The sequence below is a fragment of the Odocoileus virginianus genome, chromosome 1, assembly GCF_023699985.2.
Source record: "Odocoileus virginianus isolate 20LAN1187 ecotype Illinois chromosome 1, Ovbor_1.2, whole genome shotgun sequence".
Taxonomy (NCBI): Eukaryota; Metazoa; Chordata; class Mammalia; order Artiodactyla; family Cervidae; genus Odocoileus; species Odocoileus virginianus.
In genome coordinates, this window is record NC_069674.1 from 11,415,078 (window position 1) to 11,427,106 (window position 12,029).

At 40.3% G+C, this 12,029-nt stretch overlaps 1 protein-coding gene across 1 annotated transcript; it reads right to left on the reverse strand.

Moving 5' to 3' along the window:
* Positions 1-899: 899 nt before the first annotated feature.
* OR2A1 (olfactory receptor family 2 subfamily A member 1) lies at positions 900-1,840 on the reverse strand. Its single transcript, XM_020881661.2, is given in 2 exon segments — positions 900-1,189; positions 1,192-1,840. Coding segments are annotated over 2 exon segments (939 nt in total).
* Positions 1,841-12,029: the final 10,189 nt, after the last annotated feature.

A 12,029-nucleotide genomic window follows, 5' to 3' on the forward strand; every position in this document is an offset into this window, starting at 1 on the left:
ATTCAGAGAGAATCTTAGATATTTTCTTGAGAAGATGAGGAGAGTTTGGAAACAAGTGACCATCAAAAGACCAAGCAGACTGGACAATGGGTTTTGTTGGGCAGTTCCCTGGGATGCCAGGGGTATGTGAGACTCACTTTCTGATCACAGAAATTGTAAGGCTGATTACAGGATTTAATCAACAAAATCAATTTCCCCTAAGTCTAAGTAGGCATTTAAGTACAGCTTCCCTGGTGGCTCAGAAGGTAAAGTGTCTGCCTGTAATGCGGGAGAACTGGGTTTGATCCCTGGGTCAGGAAGATCCCCTGGAGAAGGAAATGGCAACCCACTCCAGTACTCTTGCCTGGAAAATTCCATGGACGGAGGAGCCTGGTGGGCTACAGTCAATGGGGTCGCAGAGTCGTATATGACTGACAAACTACACTTCACTATTTGTAAGAGAATTTACAAATGAGAGGAAACATCAGCATGTGGGATGAAAATGGACAAAGTTATTCATGGGATTCTGGGTCTCTGCCTGTAGCGACAGTATTTTTAAAAATTGTTACGAATGTGGTTATATCACTAATGCCTGTTGTTCTGCTATTATTGTACACACCCAGTGAAGTCAGAGGTAGAGTGTCAATTTTAACCTTTTGGGATCCTTAGCAGTGGACAAAATAATTTTTTTTCACCTCTGGATCTTCTTAATTCACCAAGTAGTTAAATGAAAAAGTAAATATTGTTGATAGAATTTAATGAATGCAGCAAAACCTAAATAATTTATGGGGAGGAAAAGACTCTGCTTTACAGAGTGTCTTGGATGACTTAGTCTTGGAGACACAGAGGGATGAGCTTTGGTAGATACTCAGTACCAAAGTTCCAAGTAAACTCCTGAGGCAGGGGGAATGATTCAAATATCAGTCCAACAGGAAATGACTCTCCTTGAACAGTGCTCTCCTCAGGGCACCCTTGACCTCTGCATTCCTCAGGCTGTAGATCAGCGGGTTCAGCATGGGGTTGAAGAAACTGTAAAACAGAAAAAGGATCTTCTGCTGCTCCTCAGGGTGGCGGGACTTGGGGGCCATGTACGCGACAATGGCACTGCCAAAGAAGAGCCCCACCACGCAGAAGTGGGAGGAGCAGGTGGAGAAGGCCTTTCCGCGGCCCTCACCTGACCGGGTCCTCAGGATGGCGGCCAGCATGGCGCATAGGAGAGCAGCACCAGGCCGAGGGGCCCGACCAAGACCAACATGGAAGCAGCAAAGATGACCGCTTCGTCGAGCCTGGTGTCAGCACAGGCCAGCTTGAGGACAGGCAGGATTTCACAGAAGAAGTGCTTGATTTCGTGAGGCCCACAGAAGGGCAGCCTCAGGATGAGACCCACATGGACCAGGGCCAGGAGGGAGCCACATGCCCAGGAAGCCACCACCAGGCTGATGCCGACTCTCCAGCTCACAAGGACGGAATATCGGAGAGGGTGGCAGATGGCCACATACCGATCATAGCACATCACCACCAGGAGCAGACACTCAGTGTGGGCGAAACTCAAGAAGAGAAAGGTCTGTGTGATGCAGCCAGCAAAGGAGACGGGCTTGGCTGGACTCAGGAGGTTGACCAGCATCTGGGGCACTGTGTTGCAGGCATAGGCCATGTCAACGATGGCCAGGTGTGAGAGGAAGAAGTACATGGGGGTGTGCAGTCTGGAGTCCAGTGAGATGAGCCCCAGGATGACCCCATTCCCCAGCAGGGTGAGGACATAGAACAGGGAGAAGAGCCCAAAGAGGAGCATCTGAATCCTTGGGCCAAGACAAAGTCCCAGTAGAATGAACTCTGTAACTATTGTCTGGTTTTCTCGCATTTCACTATGAAAATGATAAAATGGGATCACTTAGGACAGAATTGTTGAAAACCTCTACACATTATTTTTAAAAATAGCATTTTTATTTTTTTCATTTATTTTTATTAGTTGGAGGCTAATTACTTTATGATATTGTAGTGGGTTTGTCATACATTGACATGAATCAGCCATGGATTTACATGTGTTCCCTATCCCGATCCCCTCTCCCACCTCCCTCTCCACCCGATCCCTCTGGGTCTTCCCAGTGTACCAGGCCCGAGGACTTGTCTCATGCATCCAATCTGGGCTGGTGATCTGTTTCACCCTAGGTAATATACAAGTTTCAATGTTGTTCTCTCGAAACATCCCACCCTTGCCTTCTCCCACAGAATCCAAAAGTCTGTTCTGTACATCTGTGTCTCTTTTTCTGTTTTGCGTATAGGGTTATCATTACCATCTTTCTAAATTCCATATATATGTGTTAGTATACTGTGATGGTCTTTATCTTTCTGGCTTACTTTACTCTGTATAACAGGCTCCAGTTTCATCCATCTCATTAGAACTGATTCAAATGAATTCTTTTTAATGACTGAGTAATATTCCATGGTGTATATGTACCACAGCTTCCTTATCCATTCGTCTGCTGATGGGCATCTAGGTTGCTTCCATGTCCAAAAATAGCATTTTTAAAGGACATGATTTTAAGGTGATGACTAGTTATACATTAAGTTAATCATATAACTTGACATACAGTTTTACAGAAAGGGATTGTGTTACCATGATAGGCTACCTAGAGCCACTGACGCGTGATGGGAAGAAGGAATTTCCAATCAAAAGAAGAGATAAATTAACCATGACATAGGAATCATTCTGGAGCTGCACGTGTCAAGTTACTAAGGCACATTACTTAATTATGACAAGTTGCTAAGCTGCACATCTGTTACTAAGAGAATTTCTGGAATGTAGAAGTAATCAGTAAAGGAAGAACACCAAAGATGAGAATTAGAGCAGTCCTAGAGAGGAGATGTAATTCCAGTTTCTCAACAGAAATATCCACTGTGTTGCCTTCAGCAAATCAACCTTTGCTCTCTAGATGTAGAGCAGTTTACATGATAACAGGAGGAAGAAAAAGATAAAGAGCAACTTTTATGACAATGTGATTGCTTAAGTTGCTAAGAAGGAATCAGTGGATATGAATACCTTTATGTTACAATGAGTGATGAAATCAAACCAACCATTGGCCATGAATGTACTGGTGTCATCATAGTTACTAATTTACCAAACAACTGTTTTGAATAACAACCTCTACAATTTGTAGGGACTGGGTTTGGGAGTGCTGCACGGCATTTGTGTATTGTGAATCTAGACCTTTTGTGCAAGGATGTAAATGACCATAAAGTCAGGCACTCACATGTTGCTTTGAAGGCTGTGGTGGGTGTGTGTGGATGCAGGTGAAACACTTGAAGATGTAGTTTCCCATGAGCTACCTGTAACCCTACCACTCTACTCCTATTAAAAGAGAAAATCTAGGTCATAAAATAAGTGGGAAAGGCCATACCTGGAACAAGTGTGTGGTAGGCTTCAGTATTTGTGTGATGGTTTAGCATTTGCATCATGTACCATATGTGAAATTCAAAAAGACAAGACATGACAATTCATTAAAAATCAACTTGGTCCTACTTCAGCAACATAAGAATTGATATCTGCTTTACAGATAGCCAATTTTTTTAAAGTAATTTAGTGAATTTGTCATTTTAGAGATGTATATAGCATTCCTTTGGTGGTTCAGTATTTGATGCTTCTGTGAATTGGTGATGTTTGTTTGTCCTAAGTCCTGGATAACAGCTTCTGCAAAATACCATGTACAAATGTAACATCTTTGCTGGTGCAAACATTTAGTTAGCACCTTACTGCTAGGCAAACATGACCTGAGGCTGATCTATTGAACTTGGGCCTGCTTATTTTGGAAGAAGCAGCTTCTCCAAGATTAATGTACAGAAATGTTTCTGTTGATAATGTTGATAATGAAATGGTTTTGTTGATAATATCCTGGTCTAGTTGTCATTAATATAAATTAATACTAGTCATTAATACCAATGGAGACAATAATGAGATACTCCCTGAGGAACTCAGAAAAAAGAAATAAAACTTGTAAAGTCCACTCATCGTGAATGGGAAGAACTGGAGAAAGAAAACAAGAGAACTGTGTAAACATATAACTGGAGAATTCTAAGTGCATCCAAAAAGCTCCACTCAAGGAGCTTTGATGCAATCTCATGGAGGAAGGGTTTCCCTGGTGGCTCTGTGTGGTAAAGAATCTGCATTCAATGCAAGAGACCTGGGTCGGGAAGATCTCCTGGAAACAGAAATGGTAACCCACTTCAGTATTCTTGCCTCAGAAATCCCATTTTCAGACGAGGCTGGTAAGCTACAGTCCATGGGGTGGCAAAGAGTAGGACATGACTGAGCAACTAACACTTTCACTTCACTGTTTTTTATGGAAGAAGGAAGAGAGGATCTGGCTGTGACTCAGGAATCCAAATATAACAATTGTGTGAGGTCCTTGTCTATGGAAAGACTGAGGAATAAAGCAGGAGGTGATCCATGGGCCAGTGGTTATCAGCACATCTTCAGCAGTGTCCAGGGGCATCTGGTCTGATGGGATGAGCATGCTGTCCTGCTTCTGGTCTGGGTCTACAGGTCAGATGGCTTCAGTGATCAGAGATCAACACCCTCACTGGTAAGATCTCCAGTTAAACACCTCCCCACCTCCCACCCTGATTTCCATGCTCACCAACCAACCAGGAGGTATTCATTTGCCTTCTTATGCAGACATTTTGACAAAGAGGATGTGCTGATAATCAAAGTTCTTGCCAATTTTTTATAATAAACAATTCCATTCAGAGTTATTTATAGTTATTTATGCCTGGAAAATCCCATGGACGGAGGAGCCTGGTAGGCTACAGTCCATGGGGTCACGAAGAGTGGGACACGACTGAGCGACTTCACTTTCACTTTTCACTTTCATGCATTGGAGAAGGAAGTGGCAACCCACTCCAGTGTTCTTGCCTGGAGAATCCCAGGGACGGGGGAGCCCAGTGGGCTGCCATCTATGGGGTCACACAGAGTCGGACACGACTGAAGCGACTTAGCAGCAGCAGAAGCAGCAGCGTGGTTATTTATGGGCCAGGTCATAGGCAGAGATAATCACATCGAAATACAACCCAGGGAAAGCTTTTCTGAGAAGTTAATCGAATTCCTGAAGGACATTCTCACTAGATCCTTCTCTAGAAACAACAAATGACTGTTTTTTTATTTTTTAATAAGTATTATCAATAAATTAGGGTCCTTCCCTGGTGGCTCAGACAGTAAAGAATCCACCTGGAAAGCAGGAGACCTGGATTTGACCCCTGGGTCAGGAAGATCCCCTGGAGAAGGGAATGGCTACCCACTCCAGTATTCTTGCCTGGAAAATCCCATGGACAGAGGAGCCTGGTGGGCTACAGTCCATGGGGTCGCAGAGAGTCTGATACAACTGACCAACTAACACATCAATAAATTATTAGCAAGACACAACTAAATCAACTGTACTATTAATTTCTAACACATGATGAAGGCTAATTTTTTTCAGGATTATATTAAAAATCATTGTTCTAGAACAGCCTTTTAAATTTATTTGGAAAATACATAAAACATATTAAAACATTTAGCTGTGAAAATGCATCTGAATCTACCTCTTATAAGATGCTTAATCTCTTTTTTAAGTCCTCTTTTATTTCCTTTTGTAACTTCCTAGTTAATTACATAAAGAAAAAAGAAACACTGCTTACAAAGTAGGAATATCTTTGAAACCTAAAGGGAGAGACAGGAGGAAGGAGGGGCTATTGAACATGTTAAAATTCTTTACGAACATTTGTCAACTGGATTGTAACACATCCCTTGTGAACAAAGAACAGGTGTATCCATTTTTGTAATTCTGGCACTTAGCAAATGTTTACTGAGTGAACAAATGAATGAATGAGACACCTGAGTGAATGAATGCCTAAATATTGAATGCTTGGACCATCCTTGAACTGGGTCTGGTACTTCAGACTTGCTTAATTTTTCTGAGCATCAGTTCAGTTCAGTCGCTCAGTTATGTCCAACTCTTTGCGATCTCATGGACTGTAGCACGCCAGCCTTCCCTGTCCATCACCAACTCCTGGAGCTTGCTCAAACTCATGTCCATAGAGTTGGTGATGCCATCCAACCATCTCATCCTCTGTCATTGAGAATAAACATACCAAATTAAGGACATTCTTCCTAAGGCCAAAAAGAATGCTGTCTGAAGTTTGGTAATAACAACTGTAGACTCTCCAAAATGTTTAAGCATTGAACACCTGAAAAACACTTCTACTTTCTTTCTTTTTTCCCTCATATTTTTATGCTGGTGGTGGTTTAGTCGCTAAGTTGTGCCCGACTCTTTATGACCCCATGGACTACAGCCTGCCAGTCTCCTCTGTTCATCGGCTATCCAGACAAGAATACTGAGGTGGGTTGCCATTTCTTTCTCCAGGGGATCTTCCTATCCCAAGATTGAACCGGGGTCTCCTGCATTGCAGGCAGACTCTTTACCAATTGAGCCACCAGGAAAGCCCTATTTTCATTCTACATGGTATTAGAAGTCTCTTACCTGAACTCAAATGGATTAATTTACTAAAGACTATAAGAACTAAAAGAAGAGACTAAGAAATAAATGAAATACATCCCAATTTCAAATACCAACATTCAAGCATCATTTTATGCTATAAATGATGCATCTGATATGTATGTACAAGTTAGCAATTTAAAAATTGGCAAATTGTTTGATGACTAATACATTATCCAGGATCTCTGTGGTTTCAAAGTAAATATCTAAGATTGGAATCATTTTTTTATACTTGAACAAACCTGTCAGCACTAGATGGGGCCTCTGTTTCAAAAAGTAAAATTTAAGATCTGATGGGCTGACAAACTGTTTCTAATGTTGTGGGTGTGAGCCACAGAGCATTCCTAAAAACGAAAGCTATTTTTAAACCCTCAGTTCAACTGAAGTGCTGCATGCTTACTTCCAACTTAAAAGAAATATCTGTTACAGTTAATGTACTCAATAGAACCCTTCTTTGATCCTTTTCTAGATCAAAATATTTTAGCATTCCGGTTGATATTTCTTCTTTGACCCATGTGTTATTTAGAAAGTGATTGTGTAATCCCCAAATATTTGGGGGATTTTCCAGCTAAATCTGTTAGTGATTTCCATTTTAATTCCATTTTGATCTAAGAACAGACATTGTGGGATTTGTTCAGGTGCATTTTTTGGCTCTTAATATGCTGTATCTTGGTGAATGTTACATGTGAGCTTGAGAAGAATGTGTATTTTGCTGTGGATGAAGTAGTCTATAGGTGTCCAGTTGCTGGATGGTGTTCAGCTATATCCTTACAGATTTTCTGTCCTCTGGATTGATCATTTATTATTGAAAGGCAAGATGGACTGGTAATTAAAGAGCACAAATTTAAGGATCAGACATACATTTACTACTTGTATGATTCTGAGTTCTTAACCTCTCAAGCCCTAGTATTAAAGTTTTTGAAAGGAGAAAAGTGACAGTATCTATTACATGAGGTTGTTGTGAAAATTGAGGTAATACAAGTTAAATAGTTAAATGAATTAACTGAGACAAAAATTGAGCATATTTCTACTACACAGTGATTGTATTACAATATAAGTCAACAATGTATTTTTTTTTTAATTTTTTTAAATTAAATTACTAATTACTAATTACTTTACATCATTACAGTAGTTTTTGTTATACATTGAAATGAATTAGCCATGGATTTACATGTATTCCCCATCCCAGTCCCCCCTCCCACCTCCCTCTCCACCCGATCTCTCTGGGTCTTCCCAGTGCACTAGGCCCGAGCACTTGTCTCATGTACCCAACCTGGGCTGGTTATCTGTTTCACCCTAGATAATATACATGTTTCAATGCTGTTCTCTTGAAACATCCCACCCTCGCCTTCTCCCAGAGTCCACAAGTCTGTTCTTTACATCTGAGTCTCTTTTTCTGTTTTGCATATAGGGTTATCGTTACCATCTTTCTAAAGTCCATATATATGTGTTAGTATACTGTAATGGTCTTTATCTTTCTGGCTTACTTCACTCTGTATAATGGGCTCCAGTTTCATCCATCTCATTAGAACTGATTCAAATGAATTCTTTTTAATGGCTGAGTAATATTCCATGGTGTATATGTACCACAGCTTCCTCATCCATTCGTCTGCTGATGGGCATCTGGGTTGCTTCCATGTCCTGGCTATTATAAACAGTGCTGCAATGAACATTGGGGTGCACGTGTCTCTTTCAGATCTGGTTTCCTTGGTGTGTATGCCCAGAAGTGGGATTGCTGGGTCATATGGCGGTTCTATTTCCAGCTTTTTAAGAAATCTCCACACTGTTTTCCATAGTGGCTGTACTAATTTGCATTCCCACCAACAGTGTAAGAGGGTTCCCTTTTCTCCACACCCTCTCCAGCATTTATTGCTTGTAGACTTTTGGATAGCAGCCATCCTGACTGGCGTATAATGGTACCTCATTGTGGTTTTGATTTGCATTTCTCTGATAATGAGTGATGTTGAGCATCTTTGTGGATAATATACAGTTGAAGGATCAGTAAGGCAGGTTTTGGCTTCTGACCTTCAATGTCTTTATTTGGAAAGTGCATGATTAGTTTAAGAGATATTGGGGATTAAAAAGGGCTTAAAGCTGACAATTCTATCAAAAACTAAAGAGATTATCCTTTAAGTAGCAACTCTTTTGCTTTTTTGCACTTTTCTCAACCACACACACACACACACACACACACACTTACATTCATGCACACTCCAGATTTGGGAAAGTCTAATATTTAAAGTGTTTTCTGTGTGCCTGACACTGTTCTCCAAGTTACAGGTAATGGATGAGATGTGTATGGGCTTCATAGATTATATATTGTAGCTCTATTGATGAGACATCAACATAAAGACTGAAGTAATATCAGTTTCCCTGAAATGAAAGATCACACCCTAATATATCCCAGAAAAATCTTCCTCAGTTTATAAAAATTATTCCATATATTTAACCTAAATCCAACACCCAGGATTTTCTTATTCTTTTATCTAACATCAGGGTCCACAAAGTTAGAGCTTTCATACAGCTATTTATACACTGTATAGAATGAAATTAACCAAATTAAAATACATACTTACACTATTTGTGAACAATATATTAAAAAGTTAGCATTAAGTTTTCCTCAAACTATCCCCACAGCAGAATAATTATCAGCCCACATTTATAGAAGACTGAATTTCCTTTTGTGTGCTTAAAAAGAATAGCAGTAGAAAAGTGAGAGTTAGGAGTTTGGGATTAACATATACACATTACTACACATAAAACAGATAACCAACAAGGACCTGCTGCATAGCACAGGGCATCCTACTCAATATTTTGTAATAATGTATATGGAAAATGAATCTAAAAAAGAATAGATACATGTATAACTGAATCACTTCGCTATACACCTGAAACAAACACAAATTGTAAATCAACTATACCCTAATATAAAATAAAAATTAAATTAAAAAACAAAGCCAAAAGACTACCTGTTACAACATGTACAAGAGGAACTGATGGTAAAATAAAATACAGCAACCTGGTTAGCGCCCCCATTTGGACTCAAGACCTCAGAAGAGGAAAGCACCTGCAGGCTGGATGGGGTCCTGCCCTGGGGAGCTTCTATGGGAGCTGTAGGGCCCTCACCTCTGCTCCAGATTGGAAATGGGACCAGATCCTCAGAAAAGGAGGTTTATTCTCTGATGGGCTCAACCTCACTGTAGCTCTTGAGGGTTCACTGGAAGGGGTGGCTGTGACATGTAGCTCACGCCCAGCTCCACTGGGGAGGGGAGACAAAGCAACTCTCCTTTTCTGTTTCCCTTCTCATCCCCAGCAGAACAAGATTAGGAAACACACACAGCCCTAGGGCACCTCCCTGAGAAAACATCACTCCTTACAGTCCCTGAATACTTGGCATTATTTGGATTTCATGAATCCCAGCACTGCTGTGGTTCTCAAGTCTCCAGATGGTTCAGCTGAACCGGTAAGGAAACTGAACAAATGTGACATGGAATAAGCCCCTGGCATTAACCTCTGTAGTTCAGCTTCTCCCCAGTGTGATCTGGGTCCCTTGTGTTAGCAGAGATGAGCAGAAAACACCCTGAAAAAGCAGCTGATTCCAAGTAACAACTCAACGTGTGTAGATGCTGCAGAGAGTTGGTTATGGAGGCAGGGGATGGACTGGGGAGTCGAAGGAGGCAAGGTGTCCCAGGAGGGCTTATTAGACACTGCCCAGGGGAAGATTTTCTAAGACACAAACCATCAAAGTAGGTCGACCACTGGAATTACTCTCCAGTCTCTGCTCTGAAGAGGTGCTGAAGAGTCTACTCCCTCAGAAGAAGGGAGAGGACTTGGGCTTTCCCTAGAAACCCTCACCTCTTCCAGGAGCATGGAGACAACTGTTGCCTAAAGTATCCTCATGTTTATTTGTCCTTTTGTCTTATACTGGGCATTCAAGGTTATGAATTTCATATCAAGCAATTGTGCAATTTACAAATGAATGAGTTTTTATAGTGTGACCCCTGACACGCTGGGAGTGAGGCATAAACTTGAGGTACATCTTTCACAGATTATCACATTTTGAGAACATGCTTACCTGTGCTCCACAGGTGTGTGTCCATTATGAGAAGAACCATGTATTTATTTAGGGACATGGTAAGTGCTCCTGATTATATAATAAAGTTGGTACATAGCAGGCAACCCATAAATATTAAGACTACTTTCTTCTTGATTTCTTCTTTCATGCCCAGGTGAACTGCAGAACATCTGAAAAATAGAAAAGTAATGTTAACTACAAAAATCCTGCTGAATTCCATGAAAATAATATTTCAGGACATGTCTTTCAATATTTAATGTCACATAAACATCAGTTATAAAAAGTCAATTTAGAATATAAAAACAAAAAGCTTTAAATAATAATTAGAAGTAAAAAATTTTGGAAATACATCACTTCAAAATACAGTATTTTCTATTACATGTTAAGTTGATACAACTTTGAACCTGTGGACAGCTTCTAAAAGTGGTCAGAGTGAAATGTGAACAAATACAAGACATAAATGTACATGGACTTAGTTGCTCAGTCACGTCAGACTCTTCGCAACCCCATAGACTGTATGTAGCCCTCCAGGCTCCTCTGTTCATGGGGATTCTCCAGGCAAGTGGTGGGTCGCCATGCCCTCCTCTAAGGGATCTTCGCAACCCAGGAATCAAACCCAGGTCTCCTGCATTGCAGGTGGATTCTTTACCGACTGAACCACCAGGGAAGCCCACATAAAGGTATACCAAAGGACTTATTAATAATACAGTGAGATTGGTCATATCTTATTTGACGTCGATATGCTCTCAAATATTTACACTATATGCCAGCATGTAGAAACCAGGAAATCACCATTCATGAACAAGTAGTAAACTAGAAACTTGTGTAAAGAACAGTTTAGAGAAATATATCTAAACTTAGAAATATTGGTTATAAATGGATATTTTCATAAAAATGAAAACTTAAAGGTAAGGAAATCAGTAATTAAATATAAGATTTAGGATTTTCACAAAAATTAAAACTTCTTAAAGTCTTTTAGGAACATAAAAATAAATATCTACAGCTCAAAATTGTCTACATTTTGCTAAAATTAAACTGTAGACTTTTGGATAGCAGCCATCCTGACTGGCGTATAATGGTACCTCATTGTGGTTTTGATTTGCATTTCTCTGATAATGAGTGACGTTGAGCATCTTTTCATGTGTTTGTTAGCCATCTGTATGTCTTCCTTGGAGAAATGTCTGTTTAGTTCTTTGGCCCATTTTTTGATTGGGTCATTTATTTTTCTGGAGTTGAGCTGGAGGAGTTGCTTGTATATTTTTGAGATTAATCCTTTGTCTGTTGCTTCGTTTGCTATTATTTTCTCCCAATCTGAGGGCTGTCTTTTCACCTTGCTTATAGTTTCCTTTGCTGTGCAAAAGCTTTTAAGTTTCATTAGGTCCCATTTGTTTATTTTTGCTTTTATTTCCAATATTCTGGGATGTGGGTCATAGAGGATCCTACTGTTG